The sequence below is a fragment of the Opisthorchis viverrini genome (assembly GCF_000715545.1).
Source record: "Opisthorchis viverrini unplaced genomic scaffold opera_v5_399, whole genome shotgun sequence".
NCBI classification, from domain to species: Eukaryota; Metazoa; Platyhelminthes; class Trematoda; order Opisthorchiida; family Opisthorchiidae; genus Opisthorchis; species Opisthorchis viverrini.
In genome coordinates this window covers 365,191-382,311 of record NW_008752058.1, presented here as the reverse complement: position 1 = coordinate 382,311, position 17,121 = coordinate 365,191, and the positions used below count along the sequence as shown (strand labels likewise).

At 48.3% G+C, this 17,121-nt stretch overlaps 2 protein-coding genes across 2 annotated transcripts in view; one reads left to right on the top strand and one right to left on the bottom strand.

Annotated features, from left to right (window-relative positions):
• The window catches only part of T265_10736 (hypothetical protein), a gene marked incomplete at both ends in the record, with an annotated part of 36,402 nt that extends 28,110 nt beyond the window's left edge, over positions 1–8,292 (bottom strand). The window contains 2 exons of the mRNA XM_009177196.1: positions 1,998–2,136; positions 8,246–8,292. Of these exons, the coding sequence (XP_009175460.1) occupies positions 1,998–2,136; positions 8,246–8,292 (186 nt within the window). The remainder of the gene's footprint in view (positions 1–1,997; positions 2,137–8,245) is intronic.
• T265_10737 (hypothetical protein) overlaps positions 1–8,999 on the top strand; it is a gene marked incomplete at both ends in the record, with an annotated part of 11,852 nt that extends 2,853 nt beyond the window's left edge. The window contains one exon of the mRNA XM_009177197.1: positions 8,704–8,999. Coding sequence (XP_009175461.1) covers positions 8,704–8,999 — 296 coding nt within the window. The remainder of the gene's footprint in view (positions 1–8,703) is intronic.
• Between the last annotated feature and the right edge of the window lie 8,122 nt (positions 9,000–17,121).

Below are 17,121 nucleotides of genomic sequence, written 5' to 3'. Positions count from 1 at the left end.
AAAAAAGGGGGGGGGGGGGGGGGGGGGGGGGGGGGGGGGGGTAGCCGGTTCGAAATAAACCCAGTATAGGCTAGCAAATAGAACGTGACAACCGTGACAACGTAGCTGCTGACTCAGTCAAAAGCCGCCAAAATCGGATCACTGTAGGTGAGGGACATATGACGTCACACCTTGTGAGCGTGCAGATAAATCATACAGTTGAACAGCCAATCCTAGCTAAACGCTTGCATTTGGGTTCTGTTCGCAGGTTGGACGATTAAAATCTCCGCACTAGTGATGATTATGAGTAGAGACTGAAAGGTGCTTCTCAGCTTCATGCGAGCGATAGGTCAAAAAAAGTTATTGGAATGCTCAAACTAGGTTCGTAGTCAGTTTGCTGTCTGGCGAATCGATCGCAGTTTTTTGGACAATGGGGGATTGGCCAAGCTAAACAATTCTTAAGTTTGCGAATATACACTCATTTGCAAACTAATTTGGTTTTTCCGAGAGACTCACCTGGAACCCAGCAGAATCTCTCTTCTGTGATGTTCTCAGGCAACTGAATGTGCTGCACTAGACCGGCTCATGTTTCAGTCGCTACGATATTTGAAATATCGCGATACATGTATATCTTTGTAATGTACTACTCATTAGGTTGCTGAAAATCCGTCGACAGCCCACGACCGGTTTCACCCTTCTTGAGGCTCATCAGTCCCCGGGTTTCCGTCAGCCTAATGTTCTACTTGAAACCAAATTGCAAGAAATTAGCGAATATACAGTCATTTGCAAACTAATTTGGTTTTTTAAATTCCTCAATTTCATAGCTACGCTTGGTCTCATTCGGCAGCACTTGCTTGTTGAAGGTCACATGGTTGAAATGCGCTTGGACTAGTCAGTTTGGGACAGTGATTTCCAACGGATTGGGGTACGACGAGAACAGTTCGCTGACCAGGTGTTGGAAGGCCTTAAAAAATCGTTCAGCTGTAGAACCCTTTCGTGTGTCTAGCTGCCATGCCACCCGAAGGAAGCACGAGGGCTGCCAGGGTGCCCAAGCCTAGACAGAGGAGGTCGAGAGACAGAGGTCGGGTTCAAACCACGGACCTTCCAGTCAGTAAATTCGCGCTCTAACCACTTAGTCCATCTAGCCCTAGGGATGTAGAGGTCTGCAATAGCAAGTGTTTGGCGACGATTCAACGCAAATCGCGTTCTGTGATGGATCAATTTTTCATATTCTGTGATTTTTTCCCCATGATACCAGCTGTCGCTAAATGCCACTAGTCAAGTCCTTCAATCGCGGTCTGAACATCTCCAGCATGTAAGTCCAAGTTCAGTGCAGCCTAAAACCAAACGGTGTCTCCCCGAAGCAAGCGAGAAGTTCATGGTACTCCCTCACCCCAACAGAACTTCACAACTCTCAAAAGCAAGTGTCATACGAGATAGCCACCAGACGCCAAGCGCCTCCATGCAAATCACCTTAACTGCGGTGTATATCTTTTGGAAATAACCCCTTCATTTAGTCCTCCTGGAGGTGATCGAATTCGGGAGGGAACAGCAGCGTCCTAAACATTTCACCAGAATGTCTCAACAGGTTTTGTGGAAATTGGTGCAGAAGGCTCAATCTACAAAAAATCAATCTAGTTCGTATCCTCACCGCGACAAAGTACACTGGGTCGTTACGACTCGGTAGAAATTCACTACCTCAGTCAGCGTTCCCCAGATGAATGACCTTATAAGACCTAGGGGTGAAATGTCTACAGTGGACTCAACAAGGACAGTGTCACATAAGGCGATTTATCACGTGGTAATGAGAGCCATCTCAAAATACAACGCAAAAGTTTATGACTAGTGAGTTCTAGTCTCACCCACAGCCTCAGCTTCAATAAGCAACCATGACTATAAGTTGTATAGCGACTTGTGAGTGAGTGCGAGACGGAAACCGCTCACCCCTCCCCCCCACCGTAAGTTTGATGTAGACTGGCAACTAACATATGTATAGTTACCATGAGGCGCAAACGTACCATATCGTAGACATTCACCGCGACTGACGCCCCGGTTGGTAGGCTGCTCACTGAGCCCCGATTGCCTTTGCTGCCGCGCAAGCTAACCCGGTCCATTCTGGCCTTCATCCGCCCGAAAAAACCACTCGTAGGTTGCATACTGCAAGAAATAAAGCGAATAGTAGCAGGCTGAATAAGTTTTATTGTCTCACCCGCGAAAAAAGCTGATCGAGATAATAAACTGTTACCTTCCAATGGGATGAGGACGCACTGGCTACCCCTCAAGAAGCACCAACCTCGATAGCAGTGTTCACCCTAAGTATCGAATTCGCCACCAGTCAAAGATGGGAAGGGACGAGAAGGCGAACAAACAGGGCCCTTACCAGGGACTTGTGATTTCCGGAGGAATTACACGTAAAATAAGAACCATGGATGACGGATCTTTATGTAGATATGCATGGATTTTTTAGTTTATCGGATGCCACACTCGTCCTACTGCCTTCATTCAGTGTATCACGTAGGGTTGGGGGGGGGACACAAACGGCCACCTAACTCGGTCAAGCAAAACTGACCGCATACATGGGTTTTTCAGCAATCACTCAGGAATAGATCATTAAAGCTGTTTTATTTGGCGAAATCCATGTCTATTCATTAAGTCAAGCTTCAATGTTGGACGGCCAGGCTAAGGCTTTTCGAACTTACGGTTTGACAACTTGTGATTTGCTTATGCACAAAAGCGGTGCTGTCTGGCCCAATATACAAAAGAACAAGCAATCTGCTCTCTTACTACCTCACGATATTCTCTTCAAAATGTCCACTCAGCTTTCCTTCTCGGATGTTATTAAAGCGATTTTGTCATTGTTTTATGCACGCACTTCACCAGGAGGATGAAAGAAAAAAGCGAGGGCTGGCGTCCGACAAAGATGAGTTAGCGACTTCCATGTATGGAGAGCACGAGAGGCTGTCGGATAGAAAGCCGTCATTTAATGCGAGTGGTGCGCACCAGTGTTAGTTCCCGTGATCGATTTAGGGGCAACACTGCTAGCAACACGCTAAACTTAGAGGATATTCAGGGCCATGTCCTCAGGTACTAAAGTAAGTTTCGCAAGACGACCGTTGCTGAATGAACAGATCATCAACATTTAATTTGGGTACACCGCGTTGTACCAGGACTAATCACTCCATTTGGTGCCACACATCCGTCTCGGTGTACCGGAGCTTATTGGAAAAAACGACAGAAGTGAGCCACATGTTGCAGAAGAGGTGTCAACTGGGAACTCGTCAGCTAACAGAGGTTTTTATGTGCTATGTTAGGGTATTTCTCGATGCGGTACTGTCGACTTGGACCACACCGAAGAAAGTATGAACGAACACGCCGAAAACAATCAAATTTTATCATCGATTACGAGCACTCAATTAAAAACAAACAAAATAAGCTCGAGGGGGTTGGAGTAGAATGTTACCGAGGAACTTGGCGCATTTCCGGCATGTTTAATCATCATCATAATCCTGGATTTTGAAAGTATTTCGACCGTATTCGATAACGCGCCGGCGGTCACGGTCAACCGTTGGACGATCAGAATGTGCAGTTTTTGTGACCGACTTCTTCTAACCCGTCGGAGGAAGGCAACATCGCTGCTTCCATGAATGCTGGTCGCATGCTGGTCGCCTGGGGGGGGGAACATCTTGCTGTCTTCACACTGCTACCGCATAGGACAATACGACTTTACCCCCAGACCACCTCGCAGTACGGGGTCTCGCTGCTCTTGGTCTGACTGCTCCCCTTTGGCCTTCCTGGCATGGTTGTACCTTGTGAATCGAAGTTCCAGCTATTGTAGCCCACGGAATCATTGCATCACTCAAGCCCGACCACGTCAAAGTGGTAGCTTTAAGTCAGGCCGGCATCGTCAAAGTCAGCTAGATTACGGAATATTGAAATGACGAAATTAAAGTACTCGGAAACAGAGATAATCCGAAGGAATCGTAGCAGTGCGGCGATGATCGGTGTCTTCAAGTAAGATTAAATCTTCCACTTCGTAACCACATAATTCAAGAAGCCACGACAGGCTCAGTGGGACTGATGCCATACTCTGCCAACGTGCAAGCCAATCTCACCGCTTATCGGCCAAATGTTGCCAGAAGGCCAAATTCTCCTGTAGGGTTTCGTGAGATGCACACCGCTGATGCCTTCCAACAAAAATGAAACATCAGTGCAGTGCTTTTCATCACGGATGGCGTTTGGTTTGTCTAACGTTTCGAACGACGACCCAATAACTGCTCTGCTTGGTACGATCGATTGACCCGCCTGTCAGAACCTTTCAGGCAGGTGACACCATGGACGTTTGAAGGGTGCCGGAATATGTTTAACTAATTTTAAACGGCTTCCGTACCGGAACAATTGCGCCAGGATGGGGGGTCAGTTTAAACTTCACAAGTCTTGTAACCATCTAGAACCTATTTTCGATTGGTCCTTGTTGCACTCGGTGCGTATGGAGGATTTGCAGTATAACTTCCTCGAAGTTGTTCATCTTCTCCATTTCGGGTATTTAACGTGTCTGACTGATATAGCATCAAAGAGAACGTAACAAGAAGACAAATGAAACAGATACACAGCTGACGTATGAAATACATAATGGATTTATACCGCAAGTTTGCAAACATCGTGCTCCGACGTAGGGCTAGCCTACAACACACATCCGAGGTGCTTACACCTCCAGCACTTAGCCAGACAACATGGATAAAAACCGACAGTAGGAATGTCACTGACATCGATCAGTGTCCCTAGTCAGGCGCTAGGAGGGTCATGTAGACCCCATCCTGGAAGGCACCCAAACTTTTCGCCTTTACAACATTATTCACTTCTGCGGTGGCCAGGCAACGGCAGTGAGCTATTGACAAAGAACCCTAATGAAATGTCCCCAGAATTGGACGGATGGGATTACCACGGAAAAGAAACTCCGCAGGTGAATGAAATAATGTCATAGCCAAAGCTGCTGGATTCTCCCATCGCACGATCAAAATCGCGGTAAGCTGAGGGGAAAGCACAGTTCCACAAACATGACGCTACCGTACTACAGAGCCGACGGCACTATCCGGAAGCAGCGGTCTCCAGGTACGTTTTCATTGGATATCTAAACACAAAAACCTAAAAAGAAACGTTTGAAGTCAAAACACAGCACAGTGCGACAAGATGTGATAATCTGACGTTTTGGAGGCCATGGGCAACCGTTCTTGGCCCCTAGCCAAATGGCCTCAGAATGGAAAGTGAGCAGAATGTTTTTCAGGCTGTAATTTCGCGGGAATAAAACGTCTACAAACGAAGTGTCCCGAACCAAAGTAGCGCGAAGGTGGAGTGTAACGAAAGTAGTGTTTTGTATCTTGGAGTTAAGTCGTACCACACCTCTTTATGATCAGTGAAAATATCCCTCCAAAACAGGGAGCCTGAGAATAGTGTTCATCAAAGTACGACAGAATGGCAAAAAATAGTTCACTTAGAGCACCCTTTCGGTGTCTAGTTACCATGACAACGGAAAGAGGAACGAGGGCTGGGATAATGCCAAGTTGCCCATGTCTAGACAGGAGCAGCCGAGATGTCGTGTTTCGGTTCGAACCACGGATATTCCGGTTCGTAAGCTGGCACCTTAACCACCGAGCTCTCTGGACTTATCTCGACAGAATTTTCTCCGCTAGTATTCGCCAACATGAGTACATGTAACCCCATGTGACTCGTATTCCACGTAGGTCTAAGCACATTTACGTAAAAATTACAAACTGGGGAAAGAGTCGGTCCGCAGTGAAAGATTCTGGGCGTCCAGATTTCGGGAAAGGAGTATACAAGCGGCATCTGTCGTCGCACGTTAACCACTTTGGGGACCGAAAAACCATCAGCGATGCCGAGTGCAAAAGTGATCAATCCATTAAAATTCACTTAATTCGTATGTACACTTACTGGAAACGGACAAACCCCGAAAGCGAAAGAACCTGACCGGCAGACTAGCGGCGAAAGTAATCGGGAGCTGATACACTCTGAAGTTCCAACCTTTAATGGAGAACACAGGAAAGGGAAACGATGTAAGACAGGCATACACCTCGCATAATCAAACGATGTGGTTCTTGTCACTTACCCATTGATCATTATGTAGCTGTGCACTTGACCCTTGAACGGTCAAGTCAAATCAGTTTGTAAAATATAAACGGTATTGGTTCAAGGGGCGATGGCTCTTCAGTGAATATAACGAGAATGACAGAAGACCGAGGCATCAGAGGCCGCACACTAAAGGGTCTATTGACGTAGTCTTTCCACTTTTCCTACTATGGGTGGGAGTTACGCGTATACACGTTGAATGCAACAGTTTTAACGCATGATCACCATTGTTTGGGTGATTTGGTTACATCGATCGGCCCTATTAGAAAGTGGTGTGACCCCTTCCTAAGATCTCTATTCGGAAAAACACCAGCTGTCAAAATGACTAAGTTCGCCGGACAGAGCTTCATACTCCACCCCGAGTTACAGCCCAATCATCGTTTTCACTTGTAAATCACGCTGTCCAATGGTTGCATCAGACGTTCCTAGATTTCTGGTGGTTGAGTTAAAAGAGCTCTCTGGAGGGAAGTCGGATATACAACAGTTCCAGAGGTGTCCCGGGATGGATAAGGCAGCTCTGGCCTTCCAAATTCGAAGTAGTTTCAATTTTGTCAGTCCTCTTGGACCAAAAAATAAACGCTTAGTCAAAACATCGATCGCTACTGTACCAGCATGTGCGGCAATCAACTAAATCAGTCCTATTCACCGGGATGGCTGCTCTAGTCAGTTCAGTTTGGCAACTGTGAACCATATACGTATGTACGGTGGCCCAGGTCGCTACAGCTTGTCTTATATGGGGTGAGATAGAGCGGGTACAGAAGGACATTTTTCCAAAACGAAACAAAAAATAAGAAACAAATATAAGAATAAGAATAGGTCAGTGATTAGGAAAAAGTGGGTAGATAAAACACCGCCTCTGGTAGCATGACAGCCATTTGAATGAGCACATTCACAAATTGACGTAGTGGGCCCCAGATATCCAACCTCAATGACAATATGCATCAGTACAGCGAACACTTTTCATTATATTCGTCTCCAGTTCATGCGCTGTTCATCTTGTGGTATTGCCCAGTCGGAACCTGGACGCACCGCTGCGTTGTAGACTCTACCCAGCACCTACAGGCTAGGTTACAACCATGACCTACAGACCCATGACCTACACAACTAACAACCATGACCTACAGGCTAATATCACCCCGGAGGCGACTAAGATTAAGGGAAGCAAAACGGAGTATAGCGATTATAGCACTTGCTTCGTCTGCAATGGTGCCATCCGGCGTACTGAAAATAAACAGACAGATACATCTGATCACAATCTGTACGGGTGTGACGCCCTGGTCAGCTTTGGCAGTATACAACGTCATGCTTCAGACCATGCAGACCCAGAGCATGTCATTTTCGATTCAAGGATAACCACTGGAGGTCGTGGAAAATTCTATATACCTCAGTAGTTGTATTAGCTCTGACGGAGGGGTGCTTGATGAAGCATCCAGCTGTAGCACCCTTTCAAGACCTAGCTGCATGCCACCAGAAGGAAGCATGAGGGCTTGGATACTGTCAGGTTGCCCAAGCCTAGACAGGGTAAGTCAAGAGGCAGAAGTCGGGTGCCTGATGAAGTCATTAAACGAATCTCAAATACCCGAAACACGTTTGCTAGTTGGTATCACTTGTGGCATCAAAAAGGCGCATCGCTGGGGCTCAAAGATTGCGCGTACCACACCAAGGGACACGCTATTGTGTTTGCGAGACATGGCTTCTGCGTACGGTTTTTTACCACTGCTACCTCAGAAGTGCTACTTGTGTCGGTTTGTGTCGATGAATTCCTAACGGGGTAGCTGGATAACGAGTGTTTGATCGTGCAGCTGGAAATATCTAGCACCATTACTTGTGATGAGTTGGCTATGTGGTTCGCATGCGAAAATATCGTATACCAAGAAGAGTGTTGTTATCCGTGCTTCCTTCAGAATGGCACAAACTGTGAGGTTGCTAACGTGCGGCTAAACGAAGAACATGAAAAGGAATACGAACGGTTCAGGGGTTGTTAATGTGATCCAGGATGGGGCCACCGTAATCTCCCTGCGCCTGATTGAAGACTTAAAGAAGTAGCGACCACTCTATGTTAGTAGCGTTCGTGCTGCTGGTTTCTTCCCTGAATATCTGATTGAGTGCCTGGAGGTGTAGACACCTCAGAATGCGTACGATAGGCCAGCATTTGGCCAGCCTCTCCCTCATTCAGTATTTTCTCTCCCTTTCACTCTAATTAGATTAAATTTGTGATTGTAAGGCAGTGAAGCAGCAGTATCAGCAGTGATGTTGCTGATGCTGGTTTGATAGTCACTCATCAAAACTGCCTCTCTTAGCTTGTGATTGAAATTGAACGATGAACGAATTCGAATACTGGTTGGCAGGTGTGGGAGTGAAAATGAAAACGAACGAAATCACAGTGAAACAGATGATGTGGCATCAGAGATATTAACATGCAGTGGAGCAAGCCGCCGGCAACCTCGGAGGATGCGAGGCTCTTAGAAAGCTGTAGAGCTGCTCACCTCCAGCAGTGAGAAAATAAGCGGTTTCGTAACATAGCACTACAGTTCGAACCTCTCCGGTAACTCCCGGATTTCGAGTGAACTTCTCAACGGGCAGAATCTCCATTTCTCGACGCCAGCTATGACGATCTGCGGGTCGATGCTGGTCCGGAGAAGACTTTAATCAACACTGAAGTGGGACCGGACTACGCGCTCAAAGTATACGAGAGAAAAAGTGCTGAGGCCACAACAGAAATCAAAGATATGTTGTTACGCGCAGGCTCATCGACTACAAGGGAACACAAGGGCGATAAAGGATCAACTGAAACGCCGACAGACCTCAGACAACCAAGATTGATTCGCAAGATAGTGGCCATGACAAGTGTTGATCGAAATATCCGACCCAACGGTTGAGGCGTTCTTGTTCATTTGAGATGGTCACTCCCTTACGATTCTTGATGGTTTCACTCACAGGTGGTTTTCGGGGCCCGGTCGCACGGATCGACTGAAATAATCTTCGGGCATTACCGGCTTTCTGAGCTTCTTCCATTTCCTTGGCTTTCTGTGTCCACCACACTTCACGGCCGACTTGCACGATTACCTTGACTTGACGTCCGATAATCCGTCGATTCAAGTGATGCCCCGGGCTGGCTTGGAAATTTCTCCGAAATTTAAGCAGCGCCACCGTTTGGTCTGATATCCAGTGCTTGAGTGTGCCTGGTGGAGCTGCGCCACAGGCAAAATTCCCAGCACTATGCAACCAGATGGAAATCTCCTCCCAGTATGAGTTCATGTCTGATGGTGGAACATTTGGAAGAGACTCTAGAAGACTATTCTGGTAAGTTCGTCTAACACCCGGATCTGCCAGTCTCAGATACCAAGCGATTTGCTTGCACCTTACAAGGTTCTAGAAGACGTAGGGGGCGAGATGGACCAAGTGGTTAGAGCGCGAATTTACTGACCGGATGTCCGTGGTTCGAACCCGACCTCTGCCTCTCGACTTCCTCTGTCTAGGCTTGGGCGACCTAACAGAATCTCAGCACTCGTGCTTCCTTCGTGTGGCATGGCAGCTAGGCACCGAAAGGGTGCTGCAGCTGGACGATTATTATATAGGGAGCAGCAACTCTGGAAAAGCGCGTGGTCGGAGTCCGCAAATGTGTTCCGAAACGACCGGCAGTCAGTTGTTGAACAACGCCATCGGTACTGACGGCAATGTGGTCGATTTGAGTTTGTGGCCGGCCTGCCGTTGGAGGACACCCAGTGGGCAGACGATTTCGGCTACATCAAAAGGTAGTACGGCATAAAAACAGCCTTCGATCAGCAGACAGTTGAAGCAATCGTTCCTCATTGTCCGGACGTACGGGTTTAATCCATCTCGACCTCCTAATTGAGACTCAGATACGCTAAGCCTGCCCACTTATGCGTTCAAATCTCCGGCAACCACCACCATGTCTGAGCTTTTAGCCCGCCGCAGGAGAGAATTCAGGACGTCATAAAGCCTGCCCCTGAGGAGGTAGGAACTACAGTCGATTGGGGCATAAGCAGACGCGACAAACAGACATCTATCAACCTCCCGCCTGTGAGACCCCTTTCACAGACGTCGCCAGAAGAACCGCACAGGTATCCAGTCAAGCAAGGATACTTCCGCCCGGTGACTTAGCACAATACCAACCCCTGCACATCCCACCGCAGCAGCTTCTGGATCACCAGAGGTGCGCAGTCTGAAGCGAGTGGAGACTGACGGCGCGGTTAGCTCAATCACTTTGACTGCATCTTGAATTCTTGTTTCTGAGACACAACACACATAAATGCCAAGCGAGTCTAGTGTGAGCGCAAGGGATCTTGTTGTCCTGCTTGCTTCAGAGTGCGCGGATTGAAGGCAGTAGGACAGATTGGGTGTCGAGGCTTGAAGATTGGTTTGTAGATACATGAGGATGTCGGCGCGATGTGACGAGCGGATGCCGCACGTAAAACCGATGCAATCCGGAGAAGACTTTAATCAACACTGAAGTGGGACCGGACTACGCGCTCAAAGTATACGAGAGAAAAAGTGCTGAGGCCACAACAGAAATCAAAGATATGTTGTTACGCGCAGGCTCATCGACTACAAGGGAACACAAACGCGACAAAGGATCAACTGAAACGCCGACAGACCTCAGACAACCAAGATTGATTCGCAAGATAGTGGCCATGACAAGTGTTGATCGAAATATCCGACCCAACGGTTGAGGCGTTCTTGTTCATTTGAGATGGTCACTCCCTTACGATTCTTGATGGTTTCACTCACAGGTGGTTTTCGGGGCCCGGTCGCACGGATCGACTGAAATAATCTTCGGGCATTACCGGCTTTCTGAGCTTCTTCCATTTCCTTGGCTTTCTGTGTCCACCACACTTCACGGCCGACTTGCACGATTACCTTGACTTGACGTCCGATAATCCGTCGATTCAAGTGATGCCCCGGGCTGGCTTGGAAATTTCTCCGAAATTTAAGCAGCGCCACCGTTTGGTCTGATATCCAGTGCTTGAGTGTGCCTGGTGGAGCTGCGCCACAGGCAAAATTCCCAGCACTATGCAACCAGATGGAAATCTCCTCCCAGTATGAGTTCATGTCTGATGGTGGAACATTTGGAAGAGACTCTAGAAGACTATTCTGGTAAGTTCGTCTAACACCCGGATCTGCCAGTCTCAGATACCAAGCGATTTGCTTGCACCTTACAAGGTTCTAGAAGACGTAGGGGGCGAGATGGACCAAGTGGTTAGAGCGCGAATTTACTGACCGGATGTCCGTGGTTCGAACCCGACCTCTGCCTCTCGACTTCCTCTGTCTAGGCTTGGGCGACCTAACAGAATCTCAGCACTCGTGCTTCCTTCGTGTGGCATGGCAGCTAGGCACCGAAAGGGTGCTGCAGCTGGACGATTATTATATAGGGAGCAGCAACTCTGGAAAAGCGCGTGGTCGGAGTCCGCAAATGTGTTCCGAAACGACCGGCAGTCAGTTGTTGAACAACGCCATCGGTACTGACGGCAATGTGGTCGATTTGAGTTTGTGGCCGGCCTGCCGTTGGAGGACACCCAGTGGGCAGACGATTTCGGCTACATCAAAAGGTAGTACGGCATAAAAACAGCCTTCGATCAGCAGACAGTTGAAGCAATCGTTCCTCATTGTCCGGACGTACGGGTTTAATCCATCTCGACCTCCTAATTGAGACTCAGATACGCTAAGCCTGCCCACTTATGCGTTCAAATCTCCGGCAACCACCACCATGTCTGAGCTTTTAGCCCGCCGCAGGAGAGAATTCAGGACGTCATAAAGCCTGCCCCTGAGGAGGTAGGAACTACAGTCGATTGGGGCATAAGCAGACGCGACAAACAGACATCTATCAACCTCCCGCCTGTGAGACCCCTTTCACAGACGTCGCCAGAAGAACCGCACAGGTATCCAGTCAAGCAAGGATACTTCCGCCCGGTGACTTAGCACAATACCAACCCCTGCACATCCCACCGCAGCAGCTTCTGGATCACCAGAGGTGCGCAGTCTGAAGCGAGTGGAGACTGACGGCGCGGTTAGCTCAATCACTTTGACTGCATCTTGAATTCTTGTTTCTGAGACACAACACACATAAATGCCAAGCGAGTCTAGTGTGAGCGCAAGGGATCTTGTTGTCCTGCTTGCTTCAGAGTGCGCGGATTGAAGGCAGTAGGACAGATTGGGTGTCGAGGCTTGAAGATTGGTTTGTAGATACATGAGGATGTCGGCGCGATGTGACGAGCGGATGCCGCACGTAAAACCGATGCAAGACGAACAGAGTCACCAGTCCTAAGTGCTCGGTCTGGAAGAGGAGAGTTAATGAAGTATGAAAACGGAGAAAAAGTATGTGAAAGAGAAAGAAGGGAGGCGTCACTAATGGCCTGCTTTCGCTTACCCGCCCTGCTGTATGCAGCGAGTAAGACGACCAGGCTGATGGCACCATGCGACGGCCGATGTGGCATGAGTTTATTTGTATATGTGCAGTTCATGGTTGTGTGTGGGCTGGGATACCGCCAGGGTCCTCAACCAAAGCATTGGGCTCAGAATCCCAACCGCAAGGCAGCGGTGTTTGGCAGGAAATGCAAATGCATTACCATTTCTACGGTACAAATCGCCACATGTTCTAACCTCCAACCCGGAACACCAGGACAGTGTGTTCGTCAGACCGCTAGCCACTGATCAGCCTGGTATGAGGGACTATGAGTGTCGCGGAGACACCCCTCAGTGTAGCCCAATGGGTCGCTGAGGTGCGCAAATTGTCACACCACGGTAAGGTCGTCTCTTCTTACAAACGATTCCGACTCGACCTCTGGTAAAAAAAAAACAATAAACACGGTGGCGGCATCTTCACCGTTCTCCTGTTGGATTGGACACCATTCGTCCGTTTTTAATGCTCACGTGATGGTGTTGAACAAGTGACCTCGATTTCCAACTAATTTTCGCAAAATCCCGTTGCACAATCTCCACATTGCTCCCTAAAAGTTTCATACAATGCTTTGGAGGAACCCCTAAATGACCCCGGGCGTTTAGTGGTCCTGATGCAACGGTTCGTGGTATATTCCGCGTGGGGGTTGTGTTGAGCTCCACGGCTGAATGCGCCTTAATGGACGGGGTTCCAGTAAATAATTCTCTCTGCGCTGTTAAGTCGATCGACCGCTTTAATCGAGACCAATGCATCTGAAGATGGCTCCGTGGTTGTTGCACGAATTTACCGACCGGAAGATCTGTGGTTCGACTCTCGATTTCCCGTCGAGGCTTGAGCAACCTGGCAGTAGCCCAGCCCTCGTGCTTCCTTCGGGTGACATGGCAGCTAGGCACCGAAGGGGCGTTACAGCTGAACGATTAGTATTAATATTAACAATCAGGTCATCCGAAAGTACAGGCATCGTGATTTTGGAATGTGAAACGAATGTTAACATTGATCGATTTAGCCCTGAGGCAGCTCATCTTGGCGGCAGATTCGGGTTGGGGGTACCCACAGCACAGGTAATGAAGAGCTACTTCAACTAGGTGCCAAATATCATTTGTTTCTAACCAATCAAAACTTTCGGCACGAACACTCAAAACCATGCGACTCGCTGGATAGCTTTTGATGCTAGATTGTCGTTCGTTTTAGAGATTACCAAGAAACTCCAGTAACACCAATGTGCACGCATATGTACCCATTGGACATCTCTCTGGAACGCGCACCTCGACCCAAAGCCATTCACTTTACCAACTGGAAGAAGGTTCTGATGAGAACCAGCGATTCGTGTGCCTCCCTGACCCAGTGAGTTATTTTTAGGAGGAATTCGCTGCTGCGCGTAGTTAAGCGCTGCTGTGGACGAGAAGCCTGACCCGCACGCGATTGGGCAGATGATCGGGTAGTTTGCCCGTCAAGCATCAAGCCGAGCTCCGATTGGCCCAAATCGTGGAACCAGCAGACAATCATGGTTCGATGTCTGCCGCATGCAAGCCGACAATACTGCATCCATAGTCCTCAGAAATAAAAGGAGTTTTACCTCATACATTTCAAGAACGACGCCCCGTATACGGTTCTATGACATGCCTTGGGGCAATCAATACATTCTTACCGCTTTAAGAGGTGAAACATGAAATACGTTCGTAGCATATTTTCACTTCAAATGGTGCACATTTTGGGGAAGCAACATTTAGAGAACATCCTATAGTAGGTACGTGGAATGACCTTCCCCCGACGGTTGTCCATGTTCCTTCCAGAACCCAGTTTAAAGCACTGCTAGACATTTGTTTTGCGAATCCTCGCGCTGATGAGCATGCTGCACGGGCTTAGAACATAAAAGCAGTGCTACACCCTATTTCACTTCTACCTTTCAGGTGAACCACAGCCACTGACCGACAAGAATGAGGCGACCCAAGAAACTTGGGCAATACCCTCGATTCTGTATATCAATACGTGAATCCGTGTAACAAGGGCACTAGTAATATTTAAGTTCGAGGCCGGCAACCGTTCGCGTAGAGGCCCGCCGGACAAGCTCAATGAGGGTAACGTCTTTCCTGCGTCCTGAACAGACAGCTTGGTTGGCGTACTCCAGGAGCGGTCTGACGTGGGCCCCATAGAATATTTGGAAGTCCATGCGACTAATACGGGAGAAGGTGCGTCGGATCATCCGTAAAGTGGCGAATGCCTTTTGGATCGATTTCTCATGGTGCAGTGAGAAGGACTAGTTTGAGGAGACCCAGATACCTAGTCCCTTTTCACCATGCATAACAACTGCGTTCGCTGAATCCCCTCCAAACGATACATGGACGCGCTTTTCATCATTCAGAGGAAAGCGCCAGTCCAACGACCACTGCTTAGCAGCGTCTACACCATTTGGAGGGCACTGGCATTGGAAATCCAGGATTTCAAGTCGTCCGCAAAAAGTAAACATGGACTCGCAAGAACATCTGAAAGGTCGTTGACGTAGATCAGAAACAGGAGTGGTCCCAAGACGGAGCCTTGAGGAACTCCAATGGAGACCGGCGCTGGAGAGGAGTAGGTCGGGGCTATTCTTACTCGGAATGATCTCTCTGATAGGAACGCTTTGATCCAGTGAAGGATTTTTCCTTGAATCCCGTAAGACTCGAGTATGTGGAGCAGCGGGACGTGTGGGACCCTATCAAATACATTTGAGTTGTCGAAAAATATGGCATCCGATATGAGTCCTTCGTCGTTGGCTTGGGTTAAGCTGTCCATGAACACGAGCATGTTTGTCACGCAAAAACGGTTTGGGAGAAATCCGTGTTGAGCTCGAAATATCAGGTTGCTTGAAGTAAGGTGCTCTAGGACAGCTTGCTTCAGAATGCTTTCACCACCTTGTACGGCACGCTAGTGAGACTTGTTAGCTTGTATCTGCCAGGCGACAGTCGGTCACCAGTTTTGTAGATTGGCGTGACAATCGCTTCCTTCCAAGCAGGGGGAAGGCGGCCTTCGTCCAGCGACTGACGAAACACCAGGTGTAAATGGCTTGCCAGTGTGGAGGATGTTTCTTTCAGGATCCTTGGATGGACCTCGTCGGGCAGTATGCTCGCCAACGCGAGGATTCTCATAAATAAATGTCTAATAATGCTTTAAATTGGGTTCGAGAACGAGCGTGCAAAGAGTGATACACAGGTTCGAGGCTTTTGCACAAGTTTCCCGTTGATCTTGTGCAAGAGTTGACGAATGTCCTCCACCGTGAAGAGCAAGTCGGTTAGAGGCTGTTTGTAGTTTCTTCCTGCCAAGGGTGGATGTGAAGAAGACGCTGGGGCTGAGTATAGACAGGCATAGTGCTCTCTGTAAACCTAAGATACCACTGTTGGGTCATTTGTCGGTTCTCCGTTTCTGTCCCTCAAGGAGAACGCGGATGGCTAGTTTCAGCGGCGATGTCTCATGTATTTGAACAAGACGTATTTGTTGTTTTGAACGAGGTCCAGGATGGTGGCTTGTTTTCTTATGTTCCTTTTGCAGAATTCTGATTTACATTTCCTGGCAAAGAAGTTTTTTACCGTTGACCAAGCAGGCAAACGTTAAAGAAGATTTTCGAGCTCAGAGCACACACATTCATTAGATAAATTTTTTCTCATTTCGGGTAGTGGATGCGTGGAATGACCTTCCTCCGACGGTTGTCCCCGCTCATTTTATAACCCAGTTTAAAGCATTATTAGTCACTTATTTATGCGAATCCTCGCGGTGGCGAGCATACTGCCCCGCGCTGAGAATATAAGGAGCAGTGCTACACCCTTTTTTCCCTTGTACGTTTCAGGTGAACGATAGCCGCTGAACGACAGTAGCTAAAGCGACCCGGGAAACTTGTGCAAAAGCCTCGAACCTGTGTATCACTCTTTGCACGCTCGTTCTCGAACTCAATTTAAAGCATTATTAGACATTTATTTATGAGAATCCTCGCGCTGGCGAGCATACTGCCCGACGAGGTCCATCCAAGGATCCTGAAAGAAACATCCTCCACACTGGCAAGCCATTTACACCTGGTGTTTCGTCAGTCGCTGGACGAAGGCCGCCTTCCCCCTGCTTGGAAGGAAGCGATTGTCACGCCAATCTACAAAACTGGTGACCGACTGTCGCCTGGCAGATACAAGCTAACAAGTCTCACTAGCGTGCCGTACAAGGTGGTGAAAGCATTCTGAAGCAAGCTGTCCTAGAGCACCTTACTTCAAGGAACCTGATATTTCGAGCTCAACACGGATTTCTCCCAAACCGTTTTTGCGTGACAAACATGCTCGTGTTCATGGACAGCTTAACCCAAGCCAACGACGAAGGACTCATATCGGATGCCATATTTTTCGACAACTCAAATGTATTTGGTAGGGTCCCACACGTCCCGCTGCTCCACATACTCGAGTCTTACGGGATTCAAGGAAAAATCCTTCGCTGGATCAAAGCGTTCCTATCAGAGAGATCATTCCGAGTAAGAATAGGCCCGACCTACTCCTCTCCAGCGCCGGTCTCCATTGGAGTTCCTCAAGGCTCCGTCTTGGGACCACTCCTGTTTCTGATCTACGTCAACG